General features: G+C 46.7%; 2 protein-coding genes across 9 annotated transcripts in view; both read left to right on the top strand.

The window, feature by feature from the left end:
• The window catches only part of LOC308580409 (uncharacterized protein), an 83,189-nt gene that overhangs the window by 15,265 nt on the left and 44,578 nt on the right, over positions 1-23,346 (top strand). For 2 of the 7 annotated variants that reach the window (XR_014004822.1, XM_081181968.1), the window contains exons 1-2: positions 6,706-7,265; positions 11,345-11,624. Coding sequence is in view for 5 of the 7 variants with exons in the window: in XM_081181968.1 (XP_081038094.1) it covers positions 11,504-11,624 (121 nt within the window). In the remaining 2 variants the exon portion in view is untranslated. Of the gene's footprint in view, positions 1-6,705; positions 7,266-11,344; positions 11,625-22,749; positions 23,019-23,346 lie in introns of those variants that run through there. The other 5 variants (XM_081181969.1, XM_081181971.1, XM_081181970.1 and 2 more) reach the window with 5 other exon arrangements.
• The window catches only part of LOC308580362 (uncharacterized protein), a 148,788-nt gene continuing 132,786 nt past the window's right edge, over positions 7,345-23,346 (top strand). For both annotated transcript variants that reach the window (XM_081181803.1, XM_081181805.1), the window contains exon 1: positions 7,345-7,348. The gene's annotated coding sequence lies outside the window, so the exon portion shown is untranslated. The remainder of the gene's footprint in view (positions 7,349-23,346) is intronic.

The following is a 23,346-nucleotide window of genomic DNA, read 5'->3' as shown; positions in this document are numbered from 1 at the left end:
TTTTTATTAATTAATACTCTTGCAATATGTGCTTCCTGAAAACAAATTATGTCCAACTTTTGTTTTAAAATTACATGTTGAATCCTGTTACGTTTAGCTTTGTTATTCAAACCATTAACAGTCCAACTTAATAGTTTAAGATTGGCCATTGTCAGAGTCACTTACAATATCTGTTTTTCCACCTGTTGCTCCTTCCAGTGATAGCCGCTCCAAAGCAGCTCTTTGTTCTGCTACTGGGTCTTCACGTCCAGAGTTTAGGTCTCTCCTATGTTTTTCAAAAAATTATTTGGCCTGGTATTCTGTTGTCAACCTATATCTCTTTTTCATAAATGTAAATGAGATCCCCTCTGGGTATTCCCTATATTTAATGTCTGCTTTTCTCAGCGCTGTTGTCAAGAACCGGTATTTTTGTCTTCTGAGTCTCAATTTAAATGGAATCTCCCGAAAAATATTGACCTTCTGTTCAGCAACCACAAGATTGTCCACAAAACTTTTCTGAAGTTTTGCATCCTTTTTTTTGTTACAAATGTTAATATGACATCTCCTGGCTGCTTTCTCTGCCGACTTTCTATCGTGCGTATCTGAAAACAGCTCTCCGGCATTTCTGCCACCCACTCTTGCCTCTCCCCCATCCATTCTGCAATTGTCTTTGTAACATATGTTTCTAAGTTCTGTTCTGATTCTGGTAGGCCTCTTATTCTCACTGTTTTCCCCCTTCTCAACTGCAAGAGGAGGATTTTATCTTCCAAATAATTTTGTTTCTCTTGTAGACCTCCCACCATCCCTATAACAGCTTTCTGTTCTTCCTTCAAATGTCCTAACTCCTCACTAGTTTTTTCTAGCTTATCAACTTTAGTTTCTAATTTGTTAACCTTCGCACCTAATTTTCCAAATTGTTCTGTCAATAATTTATTCGATTTTTCCGTATCCAAATGCACTTGTTCAGCAAAACTTTTCACTGACTACACCATCTCCTGTCTAAATTCCATAAGTTGCTGTGTGGGAAGGTCAGTGGTATTCTATTTTCCCTGCTCTTTCCGTCTCTTCTTGTATGCTTGCCCGTCTCCTGTCCATTGCAGATTTCCTTGTTATGGCTCCTGCATCCTGTTTACCTGCCATTTCTGACCCAGAAAGTTTTCCAGCCACTAAATAATTTTATTTTGATCTGTTCAAGGTCACACCTGCGTTTCTTAGTTCATCCCAGAAGTGAAAGTATTTTCCCACTCCCAAGCTGAACCGTAAATTTTCCCTTTACCATTTAATCGTTCCCTCCCCTCCTACCAATGGAACTTAAGTTAGTAAAACTGTAAAATCCTTGCAAAACAGAGCCAAAAGAGAACAGGCAAAGGAAAAAGCATAAAATACCCAATAAAACCAGTAAAAAACAAAAGATGACTATTTTCACTCCCAGGCCCCTTACCTCCCAACTAGATCCAAATTACATGTCATATATCAAACAGGACAGTTCCCCAAGATGAACCGGCACAAACTGTTAATATAAAGTTAATATAAAAGAAGTATACTTCTCTTCAATAGTTCTTATAAAAGGTGGTGACAAATGAGAGTTAGTCCAACTTTATATTTGTAATCCAAAGTATAAATCCAAAATATAAATCCAAATGGACTGTTCTTCACTATGTTGTAATCCAAATCTTCCAGCCTTTAGGCTTCAGATATGTACATCCAAAATGTCAAAGAATATTAAGGTTATTTATTGGCGAGTAAAATTGCGTAGGTCCCCTGGTCTTCAGTAAGCACTAAATATTAATTCCAAAACTATTCCAGGTTGTCCTTCCTTCTTGGGGAATTTCTCCCCCAATATGTTGGAGACGTTTCAGCAGCTCCTCTCCCATTTTCCTGCTTCAAAGCAACCATGGAGGAGGGAAGGAAGGGGACCATGGATCCTCCGCTGCTCGCGGCTGCAGCGGATTCTCTTCTCCCGGGCTCCCTTTGAAGCAGGAAAGTGGGAGGGGAGCAGCTTACACTCGTGTAAGCAGCTCCTCTCCCACTTTCCTGCTTCAAACTGGAGGGAATCTGCTGCAGTTGCGAGCAGAGGATCCATGGCTCTACTTCCTTCCCTCCTCCGTGGCTTGCTTTGAAGCAGGGTGCGGGGGTCCAGGGAGGAAAGAGGGCAGGAAATAGATGCCGGGCAGGAAGACACAGCCACACTTTGACCACTGGAAAGTCCACCTCAGCCTCCCCAGATTTCCACTGAGACGGCCAGGCTAATCTCGATGGCCATAAGAGCTGGAAACTTGCATGGGCTGTTTATTTAAAGACGAAAACATGCACACACGTGAAAGAAATCCTCCCGGGTTCCTGGACAAAACCCACGCTTGATATTCACACGGGTTACGTGGATGGCATTGGCAACTGGAGGAGCAGCATGGTTAAAGAGCAAGTCCTGGTTTCAAGCTTAAGATCAGCTCTTTCGTGGTGGCCTCAAACAATCCTTTGGCTGCAATGGGAATCCCTCCCTCCCTTAATTCAGGATGCTACAGTCTACAGATGCTGTGGCTGCCTGCCCTTTTCCCTGAGCTGTAAAAGCACCTTCAAGAGGGTGATGGGAGGTGACACAGTCATCTTCCAGATGTGCAAAGAATCACCCGCTTGACACTAAACGTGACAGCAAGCCTCACACTCAGATCTGAAGCATAAATGGGAACCTAGGAAGCTGCCTTATAAGGATTCGGACCCACTACTCCATCTAGCTTAGTAATGTCAACACTGACTGGCAGCAGTTTGCCAGAGTTTCAGGCCTGGAGAAGCCGGGGATTGAATGTGAGGTGTTCTGCATGCAAAGCCACTGAGGTTACAGCTGTTCCCTTTAAAAACAAACTAAGATTGTAGTCCTCATGGTTCTGAAGAAAGGGCTAATTTAAACAGGAACAGAGGGACCTTCCCTGTACCACGTCAGGACTCCTGAGCCCATTGAGCTCAGTTTTGTCGTCACTGATAGGCAGAGGTTCACCAGGGTTTCAGGAGACCCACCCTCAGCCCTACCCGGAGAAGCTTTCAAGGACTGAACTTGGGATCTTCTCCATGCTCTCCCCATTGAGCTATAATGGCTCCCTCTCTTCTCCTCCCCTCCTCCTCTGCAGGAGGCCTATCTCGGCTTGTCATTATAATGTACCGTATTTTTCGCCCCATAGGGTGCACTGGCCCATAAGGCGCACCTAGGTTTTTTGGGGGGGAATAAAGGGGGAAAAAATTATTTTCCCCCAAGGTGCGAGGCTGGGGCGGGGGAAGCCCGAGCTTCCCCCGACCCCAGCCCCCAGAACAGGCTGCTCTCCACAAGCCGGGGGAGCCCTCCCGCGGCTTGCGCAGAGCTACCCGAAGCCCCGGCGTGACTACTCAGCGCGCCAGGGCTTCGGGATAAGAGGCAGCTCTGCGCAAGCCGGGGGAGCCCTCCCACGGCTTGCGCAGAGGTACCCGAAGCCCTGGCGCGACTGCTCAGCGAGCCGGGGCTTCGGGGTGCAGGCAGCTCTGCCCAAGCCGTGGAAGCCCGGGGGAACTACTGCGGGCTCCCATGGCTTGCGGATAGCTTCCTGAAGCCTGGAGAGGGAGAGGGGTCGGTACACACCAACCCCTCTCGCTTTCCAGGCTTCAGCAAAAGCCTGAATTCGCCCCATAGGACGCACACACTTTCCCCCTTCGTTTTTGGAGGGGAAAAAGTGCGTCCTATAGGGCGAAAAATACGGTATATATGTCAAGGGCTTTGAGATGCATATAAAGTCAGGCTCAGCATTATTAACTGGACTTAGATAAGGCATGGTTCCCCTTCCTTCCCTCCTCTGAGGCTCAATTTAAAGCAGCAAAGCAGACAGGAGCTGCCCACTTTGCTGCTTTAAATAGTTTAGTACAACATTTGATTCAGAATATATTTTTTTCGTGTTTTCCTCCTCTAAAAACTCGGTGCGCCCTATGGTCAGGTGCGCCCAATAGAGCGAAAAATACGGTATTTGTTTGTTTTTGCAATAAATCCTCCTTTTAATTACCTATGCTTAGACAGTTGGATGGCATCATGTACGCCTCCTCCCGGCAACTCCTGCAACCAAGCTGGTGCCAGATGTATTGCTCTGCTTTCCTTTGGACCATATCAGTGAGGCTGAGACAGGGATCTTGTCATCTGGGCAGCCCAGGACCTCCATACACACTGCCCAGGCTTGCCCACAAAGAGGTCACTTTGGTTCTGCTAACGCAGCAAAAACAACACAGGAGGCAGCAGTACCAGTCTCTGCAGCCAAAGCAGGTGCTGTGATTCTCCAGTGGTTCACTGCATAGTCTCTTGAGGCAGATGCCAAAAACAGGGGGATAATAATAATACTAATACTAATTTATATTTATACCCTGCCCATCTGCTTGGGTTTCCCCAGCCACTCTGGGCAGCTCCCAACAGAATATTAAAAACTTCCCTAAACAGGGCTGCCTTCAGATGTCTTCTAAAAGTTAGATATTTTTTTATTTCCTTGACATCTGATGCAAGGGTGTGCCACAGGGTGGTCGCCACTACCGAGAAGACCCTCTGCCTGTTGGTATATGTATTAAATTGTGTATTTTACAAAGAATAAAACAAGAGGTCCCATGACAGAGGCGCAAGCCGGGACCCAGTTGCTGCCGCAGCGCCACCATGACATCATAAGGTTGATATGACGTCACGTCACAACATCATGAAGTCATGGTGCAGTACACTGGGCACTCGCAGTCTGGGGCTGGAAGAAGTGTTGCTTGATAACAGCAAGGAATAGATGAGCATATTGATCTCATATTTCAAGTCCTAAAAGAGTTTGAGGAGTCTCTGGGCTCATAACCCCCAATGTGGTGGGAATGGGTGATGCCACTCTCTTCCCAGATTGGCAGAAGTGGTTGAAAGGTCTTGTAGTGCTTTCGTTTTTAATATTTCTGTTCATTTTTGCTGAATCAAATTCTGCAAAAGAAAGTGGATTTCCCCAAGTCCCATGAATTGGCTGCTTTTTGAATGGTTAAGATAGTTGAAAATGGATGTGTGGGGGTAAGAGAAAAGGAGAGGTAAAGAGTTAGGGGTGAGGTTAGCATCATATGATGCTCAGTTGAGTACCAGAAGGGTGAGTGCAGGGATTGAAATGGTTAAAACCTTTTAGTTAAGTTGTCTTGAAGAGATACTGCTAGACGGAAAGAAAAGGAGGCCATACATGAAGGTAAGAAGCAAGCTGTGTTACAGATCAGAAGTGATGGGGAATGCCTACAAATCATGCTGTAAAAGCTTCAAAGGGAATTGCAGATTAAGCACTTTGGCGTAGCTGATGGGTTGCAGCAAAGGGAATGAAATGCACATGTCAAAAGATGTGAACTGCTAATTGGTTCCTGTCCCTCAAATGATGCTTTATGACTAGCATAATGAAGGAGTGGGTTTAATGATTTTACGAAGCCCTATGTAAATGGCGTTTCCGTGGGCTCTGGTTTCCATCACGGTGTTCTGTTGTGCCAGAAGCTGTTTAGTCCTGCTGGCCACATGACCCAGAAAGCTGTCTGTGGACAAACGCCGGCTCCCTCGGCCTGAAAGCAAGATGAATGCCACAACGCCATAGTCGCTGGAGGCATGGGAGATAAGGGCGTATTTGGGAGTAAGCCTTTAGAAGTCTAGCTGAGTCAAGAGCAACTCACCCCTTGTCTATATAAGCATAAATCAGGCTGCTACTCCCCCTTGATATGTAGGTTTTCAGTTTTTTAGTCTATGTAGGCTTCAGAACTTGAGTAAGAAACGAGGGGACTTGACACATCAAGGTGCAGGCCGGCATCACAAAGAGTTGTATCCAATGAGTTTCTGCCAGCTACACTCTGCAGATGCTTAGGAGCCTCTGACTAGAATTTATATGATTTCTTTGTGTGTAAACCCTATAAAAAAGGGCTCCGAGGTGCAGGCATAGAGCAGCGACACCCAGGGCAGGAAGAAAGGGGGAGCAGAGTGGAATGCAAGGAGTCTTGATTTTTAACCAAAATGCTATGTGCACCCGCATCTAATCTTGCCCCTTTCAAAAAAACTATTTCTTGGTGTGTGTTTTTCTTTTTGTAAATCTACCAAAGAATAAGATTAGATAAATTTGGGGGGTTGAGTAGGGTCAGTTGCAGGGGGGAGAGAAATATCCCTATTTTCATCAGGAATGTTGGAGGGGGTGAGGGAACCTAAGATTCCCGTACAACCTTTCTGGCTCGAGCAATTGCTTGTTAGAGAATTCTCAGGTGTCACTCGCTGCGGCCGGTGGGTGATAAAGAGACTTGGCTGTGCACCAGACCTCAAGTGGAGCTTTCTCCCATCTGCACACTCAACAAACTACTGCTCCCAGGATTCTCTAGGGCAGTGTTTCCCAAACGTTTTTGGGCAACGGCACACCTGCTTACCGGAAAAAAATCTCGCGGCACACCACCATTAAAGCCCCGCCCCGTGACGTCAGCGCGCAGCGTCACGCCGGGAGGGACGCACAAAAGTGAACGTTTTTTCCCTTCCCCTTGCCGGGGTGGGAGGAGGCAGCAGAGCGAGGGCATAGTGTTAATCATCATCATCATCAGTGCTTTTTTCTAGGGGGACGCAGGGGTACACATACCCCTAAACATTTTGTGAATCTTTGTACTTTTGATCTTTTACTGTATTTATTTCCCCTCATTTGAAATGGTGATTTTCTTGAGTCAAAATGTTAGTACAGTGGTACCTCGGGTTACAGACGCTTCAGGTTACAGACGCTTCAGGTTACAGACTGCTAACCCAGACATAGTACCTCGGGTTAAGAACTTTGCTTCAGGATGAGAACAGAAATTGCACGGCGGCAGTGGGAGGCCCCATTAGCTAAAGTGGTGCTTCAGGTTAAGAACAGTTTCAGGTTAAGAACGGCCCTCCAGAACGAATTAAGTTCTTAACCCGAGGTACCACTGTACCCCTAAACATTTTTTTTAAAGAAAAAAAGCAATAATAAAAATAAACTTTTCATCGGAAAAATGTTGGAGGGGATGCTTCTATAGGATGGTCTTATTTAAATTTAACTTTCATATATTAAAAGCTGGAGAGCATGTGCAATTGTGCTTTTTGTTAGAAACAAAATCAGTCCAAATACCTAAGAGTTAAATAGATAAAGTACTTTCTCCTAGAGAGACAAAAGAATGTGAGAAAGGGGGGAAGGAAAGAGTGTCATTCCTGTCTCTTCCTGATCTTTCTTACTCTCTGTCTCTCTCTCTCTCTGTTAGAGAGACGGGAGGAGAGCTGGCTCTTGCATTCCTGCAGGGAGAAAAAATAGGTGAGTTGCCAAGGAGCCTTTGAACAATGGGAAAATGGAGTCCACAGGAATGCTGGAAGTTGCTGACTGGAAGGGAGCCCACGGTAGAAAATGTGAGGGGGGGGGAGTGTAACTCAAGGTCTTTCTCTCCCCCCACCCCCCCAAAAGCAAAAATTACTTGAGCGCAAGGCACCAGTGTCTTTTATCATTCCTCCTCCGCGTTGCCAGCTAGCAAGAACCAACCACCTGTCCCTGTGGATATATTTATATAAAACCATTATTAAAAATTTTATAACCAGCTGTCCCTGTTACTGTTTGGCGTTTGGAGATTAAACGTGATTGCCTGGTCCTGTATAATGCAAGCGATTGCTGTTAAAGGGGCAGCTAGGCAGACTGGTCCAGAAGCTGGCCAAGATGTGTTTACAATCTCAATTGCAAGCAGCGGCAGGAGGGCAAGTCTTTTAAGGCGGTTGTGGGAAACCTGCGGCTGTCCAGAGTTTTTCTGGGGCTCCTTTCATCCCTAGCCAGCACAGGAGACGGTGTCAGGCGTGGCTGGTAGGCATTTGGAGTATAAGAATAGCCAGAGGGTCACTTTTTCCTTCCGTGTCCCATTAAGAAAATAAGAAGAGCTTCCTGGATGAGGCCTGCATCCTGTTCTCACACCGGGTGACCTGATGCATTTGTGGGGAAACTGGCAAGTAGGAGCCGAGAACAAGCCTATGCTTCCGTCCTGTGGCTTCCAGCAACTGGAATTTGTGAGAAATGATAATGTTGCGTTTTCACAGAAGCCACAACGCTGCAACTACAGATAGCCCAGACTTGCTCACACTCATCGTTAGAACAGCTTATGGTTAGGATTAGGGGCGTAGGAAGAGGTGGTGGTGGTCCGCCCCGGGTGTCATCCGGGGGGTGACAAAATCCCCCCTGGGCAGATCACCGCTGCGCCAATCGGCCAATTGGCCCCCCAGGCAGATCTCCCCACCCCTGGGTGCACGGCATGTGTGCCGCTCTGGATGCCCAAACAGCTAGCTCCGCCGCTGGTTAGGATGCTTGCAAATAAGGCAGCTTGCGGCTGGAATATGGTTTATTTGTAGGCTTCAGCAGGTATAGAACTCGCTCACACCTGTAACTGGGACAACTAGTGGTCAGGATGTGGCTCTGTCGCTTGTGTCAATGGGTAACATAGGAATCAGGTAAATATGGGGGGTGGGTGTCGAGATCAAGAGTACAGTGGTACCTCGGGTTAAGAACTTACCATATTTTTCGCCCTATAGGACGCACTTTCCCCCCTCCAAAAATGAAGGGGAAATGTGTGTGTGTCCTATGGGGCGAATGCAGGCTTTCGCTGAAGCCTGGAGAGCGAGGGGCATCGGTGCGCACCGACCCCTCTCGCTCTCCAGGCTTCAGGAAGCTATCCGCAAGCCTTGCAAGCCCGGGGGAGTTCCCGCGGGCTCGCAAGGCTTGCGGGCAGCAGCCTGCAGCCCGGAGCACGGGGCACCCTCCGGAGGACGCCCCGTGCTTCGGGAAGGTGTCCGCAAGCCTCCCGGCCTGGCGGAAGGTCCTGCTGGGCGCGCGAGGCTTGGGGCGGCAGCCTGCATCCCGAAGCACGGGGTGCCCTCCGGAGGACACCCCATGCTTCTGGAAGGTGTTCACAAGCCTCCCGCACCTGGCGGAAGGTCCTGCCGGGCGCGCGAGGCTTGCAGGCAGAAGCCTGTTCTGGGGGCTGGGGTTGGGGGAAGCTCGGGCTTCCCCCGCGCCAGCCCCACGCCTGGGGGGGGGGGAATAAATTTTTTTCCTTTATTTCCCCCCCCAAAAAAAAAGAAACCACAGGTGCGTCTTATGGGGCGGTGCGTCCTATGGGGCGAAAAGTACGGTAATTCGTTCTGGAGGCCTGTTCTTAACCTGAAACTGTTCTTAACCTGAGGTACCACTTTAGCTAATGGGGCCTGCCGCTGCCACTGCACTGTGCCGTGTGATGTTTGTTCTCATCCTGAAGCAAAGTTCTTAACCCGAGGTACTATGTCTGGGTTAGCGGAGTCTGTAACCTGAAGCATCTGTAACCTGAGGTACCACTGTAATGGGAGATTTAAACATGGGTGGGAATGTTAGTAGGGTAATTAGGCAGTCGGGATAGACTGTAAACCTTGTAGTACCTGTGAGATTTTGATCAGCTCCTGCCCATCTGGAGTTGATACAGGCTCGTCTTATCTTGAGCCCAAGCAGAGCGTAGTCACGCAGACGAAAGGATAAGCAGGTAATGTGCTACATGATGAAGTTTATTTACAGGCTATGCTGAGAGCATGCAAACATACATCCTGCCTCTGTGAGAGCAGAGAAGCAACTCCCGTCTCTAACAAAGAAACCGAGAGAACACTGAAAACAGGAAACCATTCCCATTCCCGTGGGAACCCAAGAGTAACTCTGACTGTGGAATGCAAAACAATGTCTTGTGACATGCATTCGCTGCTCAGTGAGGAAGCAGAAACCAACAGTACCCAGCCAATGGGGAGACTGTTAGAATCCCTGCTCCGTGATTGCAGTCAGGAGGTTGTTGTCTTTCACATGACGGTATATGTTTTGACTGTAACAAAATCCCCCCGGGCAGATCGCCACCACGCCATTCGGCCCCCCGGCTGGATCGTCCCACCCCCAGGTGCACAGTATGTGCCCCGCTCTGGGTGTCCAAGCGGCTAGCTCTGCGGCTGGTTAGGATGCTTGTAAATAAGGCAGCTTGCGGCTGGAATATGGTTTATTTGTAGGCTTCAGCAGGTACAGTATAGAACTCGCTCACACCTGTAACTGGGACAACTAGTGGTCAGGATGTGGCTCTGTCGCTTGCATCAATAGGTAAATGCATAGGAATCAGGTTAAATATGGGGGGTGGGCGTCGAGATCAATAGTAATGGGAGATTTAAACATGGGTGGGAATGTTGGTAGGGTCATTAGGCAGTTGTGATAGGCTGTAAAACTTGTAGTACCCAGCCAGTGGGGAGACAAGGGAGGGAACCTGCGCTTTGGGTATAGGGAATATAAGCTAATGATTTGCCAAAACCAGGTGTGCCTACTTTGGACCCCCGCCCTTGCAAGAACGTTTTGTAATCAATAAATCTTCGCTGCTTCACCAATTTTGTTCGGATATTAATTTGAGGGTCTCAAGACCCACTTCTAACAGTATTCAGAAGCATTTGCAGCCCTCAACGGAGAAGAGCCATCCTGGCTAGCAGGTATTAGTGCTGGGTGATAACTGGCTTTCAATATTGTGATATGTTTTTGTTTAGTCATTTAGTCTTGTCCGATCAGCCTTCTTTATGGTCCAGCTCTCACTTCCATACATCACTACTGGGAAAACCATAGCTTTAACTATACGGACCTTTGTTGGCAAGGTGATGTCTCTGCTTTTTAAGATGCTGTCTAGGTTTGTCATTGCTTTCCTCCCAAGAAGCAGGCGTCTCTTAATTTCGTGGCTGCTGTCACCATCTGCAGTGATCATGGAGCCCAAGAAAGTAAAATCTCTCACTGCCTCCATTTCTTCCCCTTCTATTTGCCAGGAGGTGATGGAACCAGTGGCCATGATCTTCACTGGCTAAACATTGTGATATTGCAATGTCTGAAATAAGGATGGAGATATGTAGAGGCTTCACGGTTTCCCCATGTTGTGATCTTTGCATAGCACACGAGCACACACATCGTGATTCACAATATATTGCCAGGTCAAAAATTATGAAACCAAAACCACAATATGGACTTCAAACTGGTTTTAGACAATATATCAATATACAGTCATATCTTGGTTCTCGAACAGAATCCATTCCGGAAGTCTATTTGACTTCTGAAAATGTTCGAAAACCAAAGCATGGCTTCTGATTGGCTGCAGGTGCTTCCTGCACTCAATTGGAATATGCATAAGCAGTGTTGAACTTTCAGGTTCCAAAGAACATTCGCAAACCGGAACACTCACTTCCAGGTTTGCAGTGTTTGGGAGCCAAATCATTTGTGTACCAAGGTACAATTGTATCACCTGGCCCTGGTAGACATTGATAACACAGATAGTGCCATATAATCCCATTAGTAATGCCGTCTTCTGTCTTGCCACTCACCAGGTGACAGCACTGCGTATAAGATCATAGAGGAGACGTCCCTGCCCTGCTCCTTTCCCCCACTCTGATGAAGGAGATTGTGAGCTTGTGTGCTTTCCCCAAAGGGTCCAGGGCAAAGTTTCCTTGAGGCCTACAACCTGTGGGAACGGGCAGACCTCAGGGATGAGTCTACAGGAACATACACGGAAAACCCACGCTGGAGAAGAGGATGGTCTCTTTGACCCTTCAGCGCTTAAAAACGAGGGCAAGCTCTTGAACTTTGGCCAAATGGAAGAGGAGCAAGGTAAGAGAAATCCCACAGTTGCCACTTAAATTTAGGGAACCGATGGTTTTCAAACCTTTGGCCCTTCAGGAAGTATTTATTGCATCTTCTTAATAGTTGCAGTTCTTGTGACATTTATTTCACCTAAAAGTTTCCAGGCACTGTCCAAGGATTAAGCGATCATATAGGGCAGGGTTTCTCAAACTTGGGTCTACAGCTCTTTTTTGGACTACAATTCCCATCATCCCTGTCCACTGGTCCAGCTGGCTTGGGGTGATGGGAGTTGTAGTTCAAAAACAACTAGAGAGCCAAGTCTGGGAAGCCCTGGGTTAGAGTGTTGGGGAACAAAGGTTCAAATCTCTACTCAGCCGTAAAGCTGGGCCAGTCACTTACGCTTAGCCTCACCTGCCTCACAGGGTTGTGAGGGTGAGGAGAACTATGTTTGTCACCTTGTGCTCGTTGGAGGAAATGTAACAAATAAATCGGTGTGGTTATCCCCATTTTTCAGATCTGGGGCATGGATTTGTGACAGAGGCAAAGTCTGAACCGGTGTTCCCTGAATTATAAACATAGTCCCTTAGTTCTGTTGTAAATAAAAATATGCCCTTTTCCCTTATGGGGTATCCAAGAGCCCATATAGAGTCCTTACATAGGTTCCCTATTGGTAGGAGAAAATAACAGAGGCCAACCAGAGAATATTGAGAAGCAAAGCAGCTAGTAAGCTTGATCTTTATTGATCTGTTGCAACAGGGTACTCCCCTCACACGCAGGAGAGGAAGAGGACCCAGAACAATGGCCTGCAAGGCCTTATAAAGACTTTTGAAATTCCCATTCTCTAGATCAAGACCACCCCCAGAAACATTATGCATACATCACAGAAGGGGTGTAACCTAAGACCACCCCTCAGATACATCCCACCTACATCACAGAAATTTAAATGTTGTTTTTCTCCTGTCACAGTTTATCTCCTGTCTGGCAAGTTACTTGATTGGATTGCCTGGGGAGCCTGGCCATTCTTTTGTAGTGGTAAAATACTTATTTCCTGGGCCAGGTCACAGGCTCACACCTTATTCAAACACAGATTAAGACAGGATTTGTGAAGGAAGAGACAATGGGGAGGCTTTTCCATTTTTAACCTTGCAGAGAAAGGATTTGGTCAGTTTAGGAATCAAAATGGTTCCAGGTTGGCTTTCCTGTGCTGATCTATGTATGTGCAGTTATGAACATTACTATATATCTAAGACCATAAAATTCCTATCACATTACTATGCTGTAATCTTGTTTTTCTCTGACTTGTGAGCAGCCATGGAGCCAAATGTCCTGTAAGTCTTTAAACTTGGCTAGCGCATCCTGGTGTCAGATGTGGCTCCACTTCTCTCATTTATTTACATGATTTACATGGCACCCTTTGCACAAGGCGGCTAACAGGCAGGGGTGTAACTAGCTGCTCTGGCACCTGGAGTGGCGGGTCAATCTGCCCACGGGGGTGCCGCGGCGATCTGTGCAGTGGGGGGGGGGGCACTGCACTGAGCTGCCCATGGGGTCCACCTGGCAGACACAAGTTGCATGCTGCCATTTCAGGCAGCGCAGGGCCCCAAGCCACCATGTCACTCCCAGGAGAGACACGTGGCTCGGGCATGCTGCAGGCCCTGTGGTGAGTGCCACCCACTATTTTGTCACCCCCCCTCAGTGGGGACACCTATCGCACCCCCCTTTCTACGCCCCTGCTAACAGGAAAAGCAAGTGAATAAGAGCTCATAAAATCCATAAAAAGCAAGTCCATTAAAAAAACATACACTACAGTGGTACCTCGGATGACAAACGCTTTGGGTTACAAACACTTCAGGTTACAGACTCCGCTAACCCGGAAGTAGTACCTCGGGTTAAGAGCTTCACCTCAGGATGAGAACAGAAATAGTGCTCTGGTGGCGCAGCGGCAGTTGGAGGCCCCATTAGCTAAAGTGGTACCTCAGGTTAAGAACGGTTTCAGGTTAAGAATGGACCTCCGGAACGAATTAAGTACGTAACCAGAGGTACCACTGTAGAACAATTCACTGAATAATCATTACTAATTGTAGCAGCAGCAGATAAATCAGCAATAGCTGAGTTAGGACACTCATGAATCAATGAACTAGGCAACAAAGAGTGCGAAAGCTGGGCTGCATATACACCATGCATTTAAAGCACATAGGCTCCCACCAAAGAATCCTGGGAACCTTAGTCTACCCCCTCAGGGCTACAATTCCCAGCACCCATAACAAATTACAGCTCCCAGGGGGAAGTAACGTGCATTAAACGCATGGTGTGTTCACAGCTTTAAGTCCGTAGCTAGCAGAGTCTTCTTGCTTTGTCTGAGTGCTGATTTGGGAGCTTTTATAGGGGCCATCAGGAAACACCTGAACATCTCTGGCCTATTGGTGTACAGAGGATAATCTGGCTGGTGCATATCTCCTCTCTGAGCTAGAGCTGGGTGGTGGTGCACAGGCTAAGTCCCTGCCTGGCATCTGTTGAAACTTAAGCCTGTAGCTGGTCTTGAAAGAACAACTCCCTTTCTCAGGAAAGCCCTTCAGTTCTTCAGGGTTTGTCTGTTTTAAATCAATGTGCCCCCTAGTGGCAAAACAGCTGGATAGCTAGGGAAACGACTTCCTTATCTATATTTAATTGCACTTTTATCCTGCTTTTCAGCCAGAAACCTAAGAGCATTGAAACCCATTGCAAATAGCAATTATAATAGTGTGGAAAGAAAATATGCTGTTCAGAGTGGGTTCTTAACAGGACATGAACCAGGCATTATTTATTTATTGCATATCCCACCTTTCCCTCCAAGCTTAAGGTGGTTCTCCCTTTCTTCAGTTAATCCCCATGACAACCCCGTGAGGTAGAGCTTAGGCTGAGAGAGGCAGAGTCTGAGCCAGAGTCACTCAGTGAGCTTCATGGCCAAGTAAGGATTTAAACCCTGGTCTCCAAGGTCCTAGTCTAACACTATAACCACTATAAAAAAATTCCTTCCAGTAGCACCTTAAAGACCAACTAAGTTAGTTCTTGGTATGAGCTTTCATGTGCATGCACACTTCTTCAGATACCTGAAGAATATTCAGATATTCTTCAGGTATCTGAAGAAGTGTGCATGCACACGAAAGCTCATACCAAGAACTAACTTAGTTGGTCTTTAAGGTGCTACTGGAAGGAATTTTTTTATTTTGACTATGGCAGACCAACCTATCTGTAACTGGAACTATAACCACTAACACTAACACCACACAGGCTCTTCAGACCTGCTGCTTCCCAGCCTTCTGATGGTCTCATGGTGGCAATTGGTAGCTCCATGGCTAGAGCTCACAGAGAAGGGTCTCTGATACAGGCTGGTTCATATTGGGAGGGGTTTATGGCTTTATAGTTCAAAACCAGCACTTTGAATTGAACCCAGAAACTATTGGAAAGCCAGTCGGGCCAGAATCTGTGCAATACGTTCAGTCCTTCAGGTCCCTGTCATTAATCTGGCTGCACTAGCTGTAGTTTCCAAACTGTCTTTATTTTTCAAATTATTTTTTTATTTTTTATTCGTTTTCTAGAGTATTACAAATCAAATTTCTTTAATTTATTACAATTTCTTAAACTATCAGGTTTCCCGCTCCTTTACAAACATGTGTCAATCATTTCCTCCTGTATCCGCATCATCTTTTATTTAGTGTCCAATTGATCCTTCACTTCACGTTGTTAGTTCATTCTTGCAGCTGATGACTCCCCCCCCCTTAAAAAACAGCACCTCTGTTACATCGTATAATTATAAAATCCATTTCACGTGTGTAGTCCTTCATATGCATTTTTGTTTCAGACCCAGTGTGCTGGGAGAGTTCATTACTATTTTCCATTGTTCAGTCTTTGCAGTGCTTGTCCGGATATTACCAGGTCACATTCCATTCCTTCTGCTGATCACCAACTAGCGTACTGGTGACAAATAACTCACAAACTGTCTTTAAAAGCAGCCCCACATAGAACACATTGGAGTAATCTAACCTAGACCAGTGGCTAGACCGTATACAAAGTGTGTTCACTTTGTAGTCTCTTTCTTCTCCCATCAGGTGAGGGGAGCACAACTGACAGTGTAGATCATCCATGGCAAGCCTCTGAACAAGGGGAACTCTGTGCAGCCGAGAAAATCCCTGAAGGGGATGTTTCCGAAACTCCAGAAGCTGTTGAAAGTCCCCAAGGACCGTGGAGGCAACAGGAAAACTGTTTGGAGAAGAGCAGAGGTAAATCTTGGCAAAATGAGATCGGAGACCACGAGGGAAGCTGTGAAGGTCAGGGGCAAGAGACACTGACTGAATTGGGGAACAGCTCAGGCAGAACCCAAGAAGAGAAGATATACCAGTGCTTATACTGTGGGAAATCCTTCAACGCACACTTCAAACTTGTTAGACATCACAGAATCCACACGGGAGGGAAACCATACAAGTGCTTGGATTGCGGCAAGAGTTTTGATCAGAAAGGAAACCTTATTGCTCACGCGAGGATCCACACAGGAGAAAAGCCGTATGTATGCTCCGATTGTGGGAAAAGCTTCAGCCACAAAGGCAGTCTTGTTTTGCATGTGAGAATCCACACTGGGGAGAAACCCTACAAATGCCCTGATTGCGGGAAATGCTTCAGCCGTTTAGGGTCCCTGAAAGAGCACAAGAAGACTCACACAGGAGAAAGACCATATGGCTGCTTAGACTGTGGGAGGAGCTTCAGAAAAATATCTGAGCTCACAACCCACCACAGGTTCCATACAGGAGAGAAGCCGTACAAATGCTTGGGCTGTGAGAGATCCTTCAGCACAAGCTCCAATCTCATTGCCCATCAGAGGACCCACACAGGAGAGAAACCTTATAAATGCTCAGATTGCGGGAAAAGGTTCAGCCAGGCTGGGAACCTTAAAGAACACGAGAGAACCCACACTGGAGAGAAGCCATATAAATGCCCAAACTGTGGGAAAAGCTTCAGGCAAATATCTTACTTTATTAAGCACCACCAAACCCACCTTGCAGATGAAGGGATGCATGTGGAAGAGAAACCATATAAATGCTCTGATTGTGGGAAAGGTTTTGGTGAGAAAGCGAGCCTCAGCAGACACCAGAGAATCCACACTGGAGAGAAGCCCTTTAAATGCTCGGACTGTGGGAAAAGCTTCTGCCTGAAATCGAATCTTGTTGTCCACTTGAGAATCCACACCGGTGAGAAGCCATATAAATGCTCTGAGTGTGGGAAGAGCTTCAACCAGACGTCAAGTCTTCATAATCACGAGAGAACCCACAAAGGGGAGGAACCATATAAATGTTTAGAGTGTGGGAAAAGCTTCAACAGGCCTTCGCAACTTAAGGGACATGAGAGAATCCACACTGGAGAGAAACCATACCGGTGTTCACTGTGTGGGAAAGGCTTTATTTACAACCACCACCTTGTGAGACACCAGAGAAATCACTCAGGAGAGAAACCGTATATGGTAAATGCCCAGGTTGTGGGAAAGAATTCAGCCTCAGATCGACCCTTATTAAACATCAAAGAGTCCACATGGAAGGGACACAATTAAAAAATACATAAGGTGGGCTTTGAGCCTACTAAACAGTTGAGAGTCCATTAAGGTGTCGGAAATCCCATTCACAGCAGGCCTTGAAAGTGGGCCTGAGGGGGATCAGCTTGGGAATGTTCAACCTGTATGGCAACATCGCACTCTGGTCAAAGGACTGGACCAGAAAGGCATTTACAGTGGTGCCCCGCAAGACGAACGCCTCGGAAGACGAAAAACTCGCTAGACGAAGGAGTTTTTTGTTTTCTTAGCCGCTTCGCAAGACGCATTTCCCTATGGGCTTGCTTCGCAAAATGAAGCTTGCCCCGCAAGCTCCGGGGATAGCGGGGAAACGCAGCGCGCCTTCCCCTCTCTCCCTGGACCCCTTTTGAACCAAGGGGCGGCAACGGGGAGAAGCGATTTTCCCCGCTGCCCCTTCCCTTGCTTTAAACAGGTCCGGGGACAGAGGGGAAGGCGCGCGGCGCTTCCCCTCTGTCCCCGGACGGTCTCCATAGGAACGCATTGATTGATTTTCAATGCATTCCTATGGGAAACCGTGCTTCGCAAGACGAAAAACTCGCAAGAAGAAAAAACTTGCGGAACGAATTAATTTCGTCTTGCGAGGCACCACTGTACTCGGATGACACTTCTTATGCTCTTAATAAATTGGTCAGATAGACAAAGCTAGGCTGGGGAAAGCCTTTAATTCTGTGGTGCATGAAGATATTTTAATTATTTTAAGGTTTTTTGTTTGGCTTTTTGAACAATATTCATCCTTTTGGATGCACTTGGATCCTTTATTTTTTTAAAAAGTGTTATCCATATTATGTATTAAGTAAACTCGAAAAGTATTCTAATGTATTGATGGAAATTGCTGTGGCCTGGACCTAGGCTAATGTGTAAAGTCAGGGAAATGAACTTTGAGCATAGGAAATTGTCTTTTACTGAGGCCTTTTCATTCTCCTTTATTTATTCATCTTCTTACATTTATAGACTGCTTTTTCCCCATAGCCTTTGGCAAGGTGGCAGTTTAGGGTGGGGGGTGGGGGGAGTCCAGTAAGTGGGGAATATGGTAAAGGTTTATAAACTTGTGCATGATGTGAAGAAAGTAGATGGAGAGAAATTCTTCTCCCTTTGTTGTGATACTATTGTGTGCTATTCATTCGCCACTGAAATGAAAGTACAGCAACTTTCCCTCATGTATCCCTTGCTACTCTTTCCCTGCTTTCCTGATCCCCTTTCTTCTCTTCTGTCCTACATTCTCAATGTTTAGCTTGTAAGCTCCTCGGGGCACAGATCTTTACTCCTCCTCCCTGCCCTGCCCGTGACACATATGCATATACCCTGATTACATTGCTCTGTAAAGTGCTTTGCATAGAAGGGGCAGAGCATCTCTTTTGCACACAGAAGGTCCCAGGTTCAGTCCCTGTGTCAGACGTGAGCCAGCAGTAAATCACACTACTGTGCAAGTTGGAGTTAACTCTTTATTAGCAAAAACACGATCTGCACAGGAGTGTCAGGCCCAATGGGCATATTAATTCATCTCTGGTTGGTCTAGCCTCCATGAAGTACTTGCTGAGATTGAAGGTCCCCATCTCCCCACAGCTGCTGTCAGGATGCTGTCAGCGGCTCCTGGCCTGTTGCCCAGGAAAGTATAAAGACAAGAAAAAGTTTCTTAACGTCCTTTTTTATTTCAATCCTTACAGAGAGAGGCTATAGAACCCAGCCTCTGTGATAATGGCGTTGTCCTGAGCAAATCTGCCCCCCCCCCCGTCTCTCCCACGTTCTCATTTGTCATTCTCATTGTTTCCTCTACGGGTGCCACTAAGTGCCCTCTGCCTTTGAGCTCTTTGCTCTCCTACTTTTAAGGCTCGCCGGGTTCTGGGAGATGGCAGGTCTGGAATGCTTTCTAATGACATGTTGGCTGGGTGTTGTTCCAGCTACCCCATGATTTCCCCGCTTTCCCCCTCATCTGCCTCTGAGCTGCTACCTCCCTCAAACCCCCCATTGTAAATCTGTACTGTCTTCCTCTTCCTCCTCCCTGGAAGGATCAGGATGGGGACGCGGTCTCCACCACTCCTCCTCTGCCCAGTCCCCGACAGCTGCCTAAGTTCCCTCCTCTCCAGGGTTTTTATCAAGCAATTGGAGACTGAGTCTGTACATTACCAACCTTTTCATGCCTCTTCTTGTTCTGGGAGACAAGGGGGTCAGGGCAGTAGACCTCCTGGGGGGGGGGGTGAGGCTGTTAAGATATTCCGTTCCACCTTAAGAGGAACAGGCTGTTGTGTATCACATGTCTGTTTACACTCCAGCACAGCACAGCTTGCTGGGACTTCTGTTATGTGTATAGCTTTTGCTTATGCTGTTTGCTTGGACACGAAGGGGAGCAGACATGTTTTTCCTTTGTCCTGATGCTGAATAAAATGCCTGTAAATACGCTTTACACAGCCTCTAATCTGCCCTTCTGTTGCGAAGAGTTCTTATCTCTGCTGGCTTGCATGCTCAGCTTCTGAGGGTTTCTGAAGCTTGAGTTGCAGTTACATGCTGTTCCAAGGACCGGAGTTTGCCCAGCTGCCGTCCGGTGGGCTGGAGCCAGCTGGGGGCCTGCCAATTGCCCCCGTTCCCTTGGACGCTGTTAAGTTGTGGGTGAACATATCAGACGACACAGCAATTTTTCCAAAGCAGCTCTTTATTTGTAAGCTGGAACAGAACTGAACTGAAGGGCTCAGTCAGCCTGCTTATATAGAGCTCCAGTACCACGTTACTGTAACAACTTTCTAAAACTGTCCAATCACTGAACGTCACTTTTGATCCTTCATTTGCATAACTATTTACAGTATCCCCCTGCTGGTCCAGGGTGCGAACTTCAGTACATAACAGACACATTCTAACAGAGGCACCTCTGACTCTTCCCCAGCCTGACTCATCTCTGCCTCTTGGTCTCCCTCCTCTCTTGCTTCAACTTCTGATTCTGATTCTGGACTTCTCTCTGCCACAAACTCCACCAGCTCACTAAGCCCTGTTACCCCTTTGGCTCCCAACACCTACCCAGTCTTCTCTCTCTGACCACGCTTTGTTGTCCCATCACTACTCCCTCTGAGCTTTTTTTCCTTGGAGGGTCCCCAGCTGGTTCTTCCCACCATTCCTCTGTATCGAAATGGTTCATGACACCCTGGCATCTCTAGGTAGGGTTGGGAATATGCCTGAATCAGTCAGTGTTGACAATACTGAGCTAAATGGATGCCTGGTCTGACTCAGTACAAGGCAGCTTCCTTTTTTCCATTGGTAGTGATATATGAATTATAATAAATTCATGTGAATATTTAATGGGTGTTTCATGAGTTCTTCTGATTCTTTGCTGCAACTTCTTCCTTTTGCTGCCATGGTATTATCCCTATTTCACCAGCAGTGCCATAACTATGCAGATTAGAGGATGGAGCCTTGCTGCAGAAACTTATTTGTGTTCCAGCCCTGAAACAATGAACAGGTTAAATGTTTTAGCCCACCCCCAACTGCTGTTTGCTCTCATCCTAAATGCAGCCGCTCCCTGCACCTCCCACAGGATGCAAAGGATGTTAAATTGTTTGGCCAAAATGGCCCAGTCAATTTTACAAACAGTCAATTTCCCCAGATGCTCCAGCCAATTTCAGAAAGCACATACTGGTAAATGTTTGTCCAACTGCAGCTAGTAGCTTTAGCGCAAGAGTGAGGTCAGAGCAGGAAATGTGACTCTATAGACTACATAGACTACAGTGTAGCAGAAAGTAAACCCTGGTTAGATTAATGCCTAATGAAGCCCGCCAGATCTTCCAAATACTAACACAATAAAAAGTTGCTTGTATGCTCATATATTCACATGGGTACATGGAGTCCCTTGTTGACTGCAACATCCGAGGGCAACCATGTGAATGAGACACTGCAAATCTAATATTAGGTATTCTACCAGTGTATATAGATTCTCCCTGCAGAAAGCTCTCTCATGCACCCGAGCCCAGCATTGAGCAACATCCTTCTCCCTTTGCATCAGCTGATAAGAGGGGAAAGCCATCCTGCATAGTGCTGGGTTTCTGCTCTGCACAACACTTCAAAGGCTCCACCAGCTGGTCCTCAGGTGCTTTGGGAGCTGCACCAGGCAGGTTTGGGTCAAGACCCACCCTTACCTGTATGACATCAGCTGTAGGGTAGGTGGACAGTGGCTTGCCCCAGACAGCCTCAGAGGTCCTTCCAATATTGACCAACAACTAGCTGCAAGAAGATAACAAATTAGAGGTTTGAAATGACAACCCGTTGTTTCCAGAAAGGTTTTGCAGGGCTAATTCTGGAGGTTTCAGTAATTGCTGTCCAGTCATTTTAGTAATTCCTGCAAAGACCAGAGTCCAGAACTGGGACACTTTTCCACTATCCACCACATAAATTGGAATGAACCTGATTCCTTACATCTCTAACATAGTCTCAAATATCTTCATTTGAAACAATCTTATAGGGGTCTTATATAATCTTTATGCTATTTTTAATGCTTGTTCTCTCATAGTAGATGATACTGATTTAAATTGCAGCTTTAACCATGCAGGATTCCAGCAATTTTTCTTAAATCAAAATATTCCGATCTAACTTCCACATTCATTTCAGGCCCTCTGCAAAGCCCATGTCAACACAAAGAAGTAAAATATAAATACAAGACACCAAGCCCCCCTACGTGCCCTCAGAGATAAGAAACAACAGCTCAAGTGGTGTGAGATCTTGCAGAGCTTGCTGCTTAATATGCTCCTGTCTAATAAAGAAACCTGCTTGATACCAACTCAACCAGGTTATGTCTGAGTCCTGTAGTCCCTTTCAAATGTCTTGGTAATGGTTGAGAGTCTGGATAAAAATCCTTCAAATGAAAGAAACCACCCAACATTCGGTCTTCACAATTGTGAGGGCACCTCAGTAGTGATTTGTTTATTACTAAAAATATTTATAGCTCACCTTTTGTGTGAACTGATTCCAGGGCAAAGGGGCAAACCATAAACACAGAAAAAGGTAGTATGGACACTAAGGCTAGTTGTATTTAGAAATGCATTTATTTATTAAATATAAGCAGCAATTCTCTTAATTGCTAATAAGAAAAATACGGCAGTTATCAGGAAACGCAGCTTGAAACAAACAAGTCTTTATTGTCCATCTGGCTTGTAAATAAACACGGAATGGTGGGAAATCTGAAGGAGGATTTTCTTCTAGTTCTGCTGGGAAGAGGGGTTTTTTGGCTGTCCATCTGCCATGGATGCTTCAGTTGAGATTCCTGCATTGCAGGGGGTTGGACTAGATGGCCTCGGGATCCCTCCCGACTGTACAATTCTATGACTCTATGTTTTTATTTACTTTTTAAATTAATAATGCACGCATCTGTGACCCAGCTTAGAAGCCATACAAAAATTAAAGGGCAGCTACAGTCACAGATTAATAAACAGACGAGCAAACGAGAAACCCCAGCTTTAAAATTCAGCTCAGCTCAGGCAGCCAAGGAGCCGCGCGCAGAACTGAACTGAATCCGCCTCCTACGAGTTAAATCGACCGAGTACCTGTTCCTAGAGCGGCCTGGTCTCTTTCTCGTCCTCCTCTGCTGTTTAAAGGGGAAGCTCCTTTTGTCTGCGCCCGTCCCTTTTCCACCCGGTGGCTGCGGGAGAGGTAAGTCGGAGGAGCCCAAAGGTGCCTGCGGATCTCCCGTAGCAGAGCAGCGTCCCCTTTATGTACACGGCTGGATAATGCCGCTTGCACACGCGACTGGGCACGTGTGCAGGGGTTGGGGGTGTCAGGCAGAGCAAGCCCCTGAGCATTTTACTGAAGAGTAATCCCACTTCAACCCAGCGGGCTTCATTTCAAAGCAGGTATGCCTGTGGTTTTCGGTGGGAGGGAACAACCCCCTGTGCATTTTACTGAGAAGTAAGCCCACTTAATTAAGTAGGGTTCATTTCCATGTGAAGGTGTATAATCTTGCAGTCTCGCGTATTTATTCAGGATCAGTCCCACAACTCGGTGGGGGCTTGACTTCCAAGTAAACACAGATAGAACCATAGAATTAGTAGAGTTGGAAGGGACCTTTGAGGATCATCTAGTCCAGCCCCCTGCAGTGCAGGAATATACAGCTGTCCCTAGTGGGGATCGAGCCTGCAACCTCCGTGTCATCAGCACCACGCTGTAACCAACTGAGCTCTC

Source organism: Podarcis bocagei, assembly GCF_964188305.1.
Source record: "Podarcis bocagei genome assembly, chromosome: 2".
In the NCBI taxonomy this organism is placed as follows: Eukaryota; Metazoa; Chordata; class Lepidosauria; order Squamata; family Lacertidae; genus Podarcis; species Podarcis bocagei.
The sequence above is the reverse complement of the archived record's forward strand: the minus strand, read 5'-3'. Positions and strand labels throughout refer to the sequence as shown.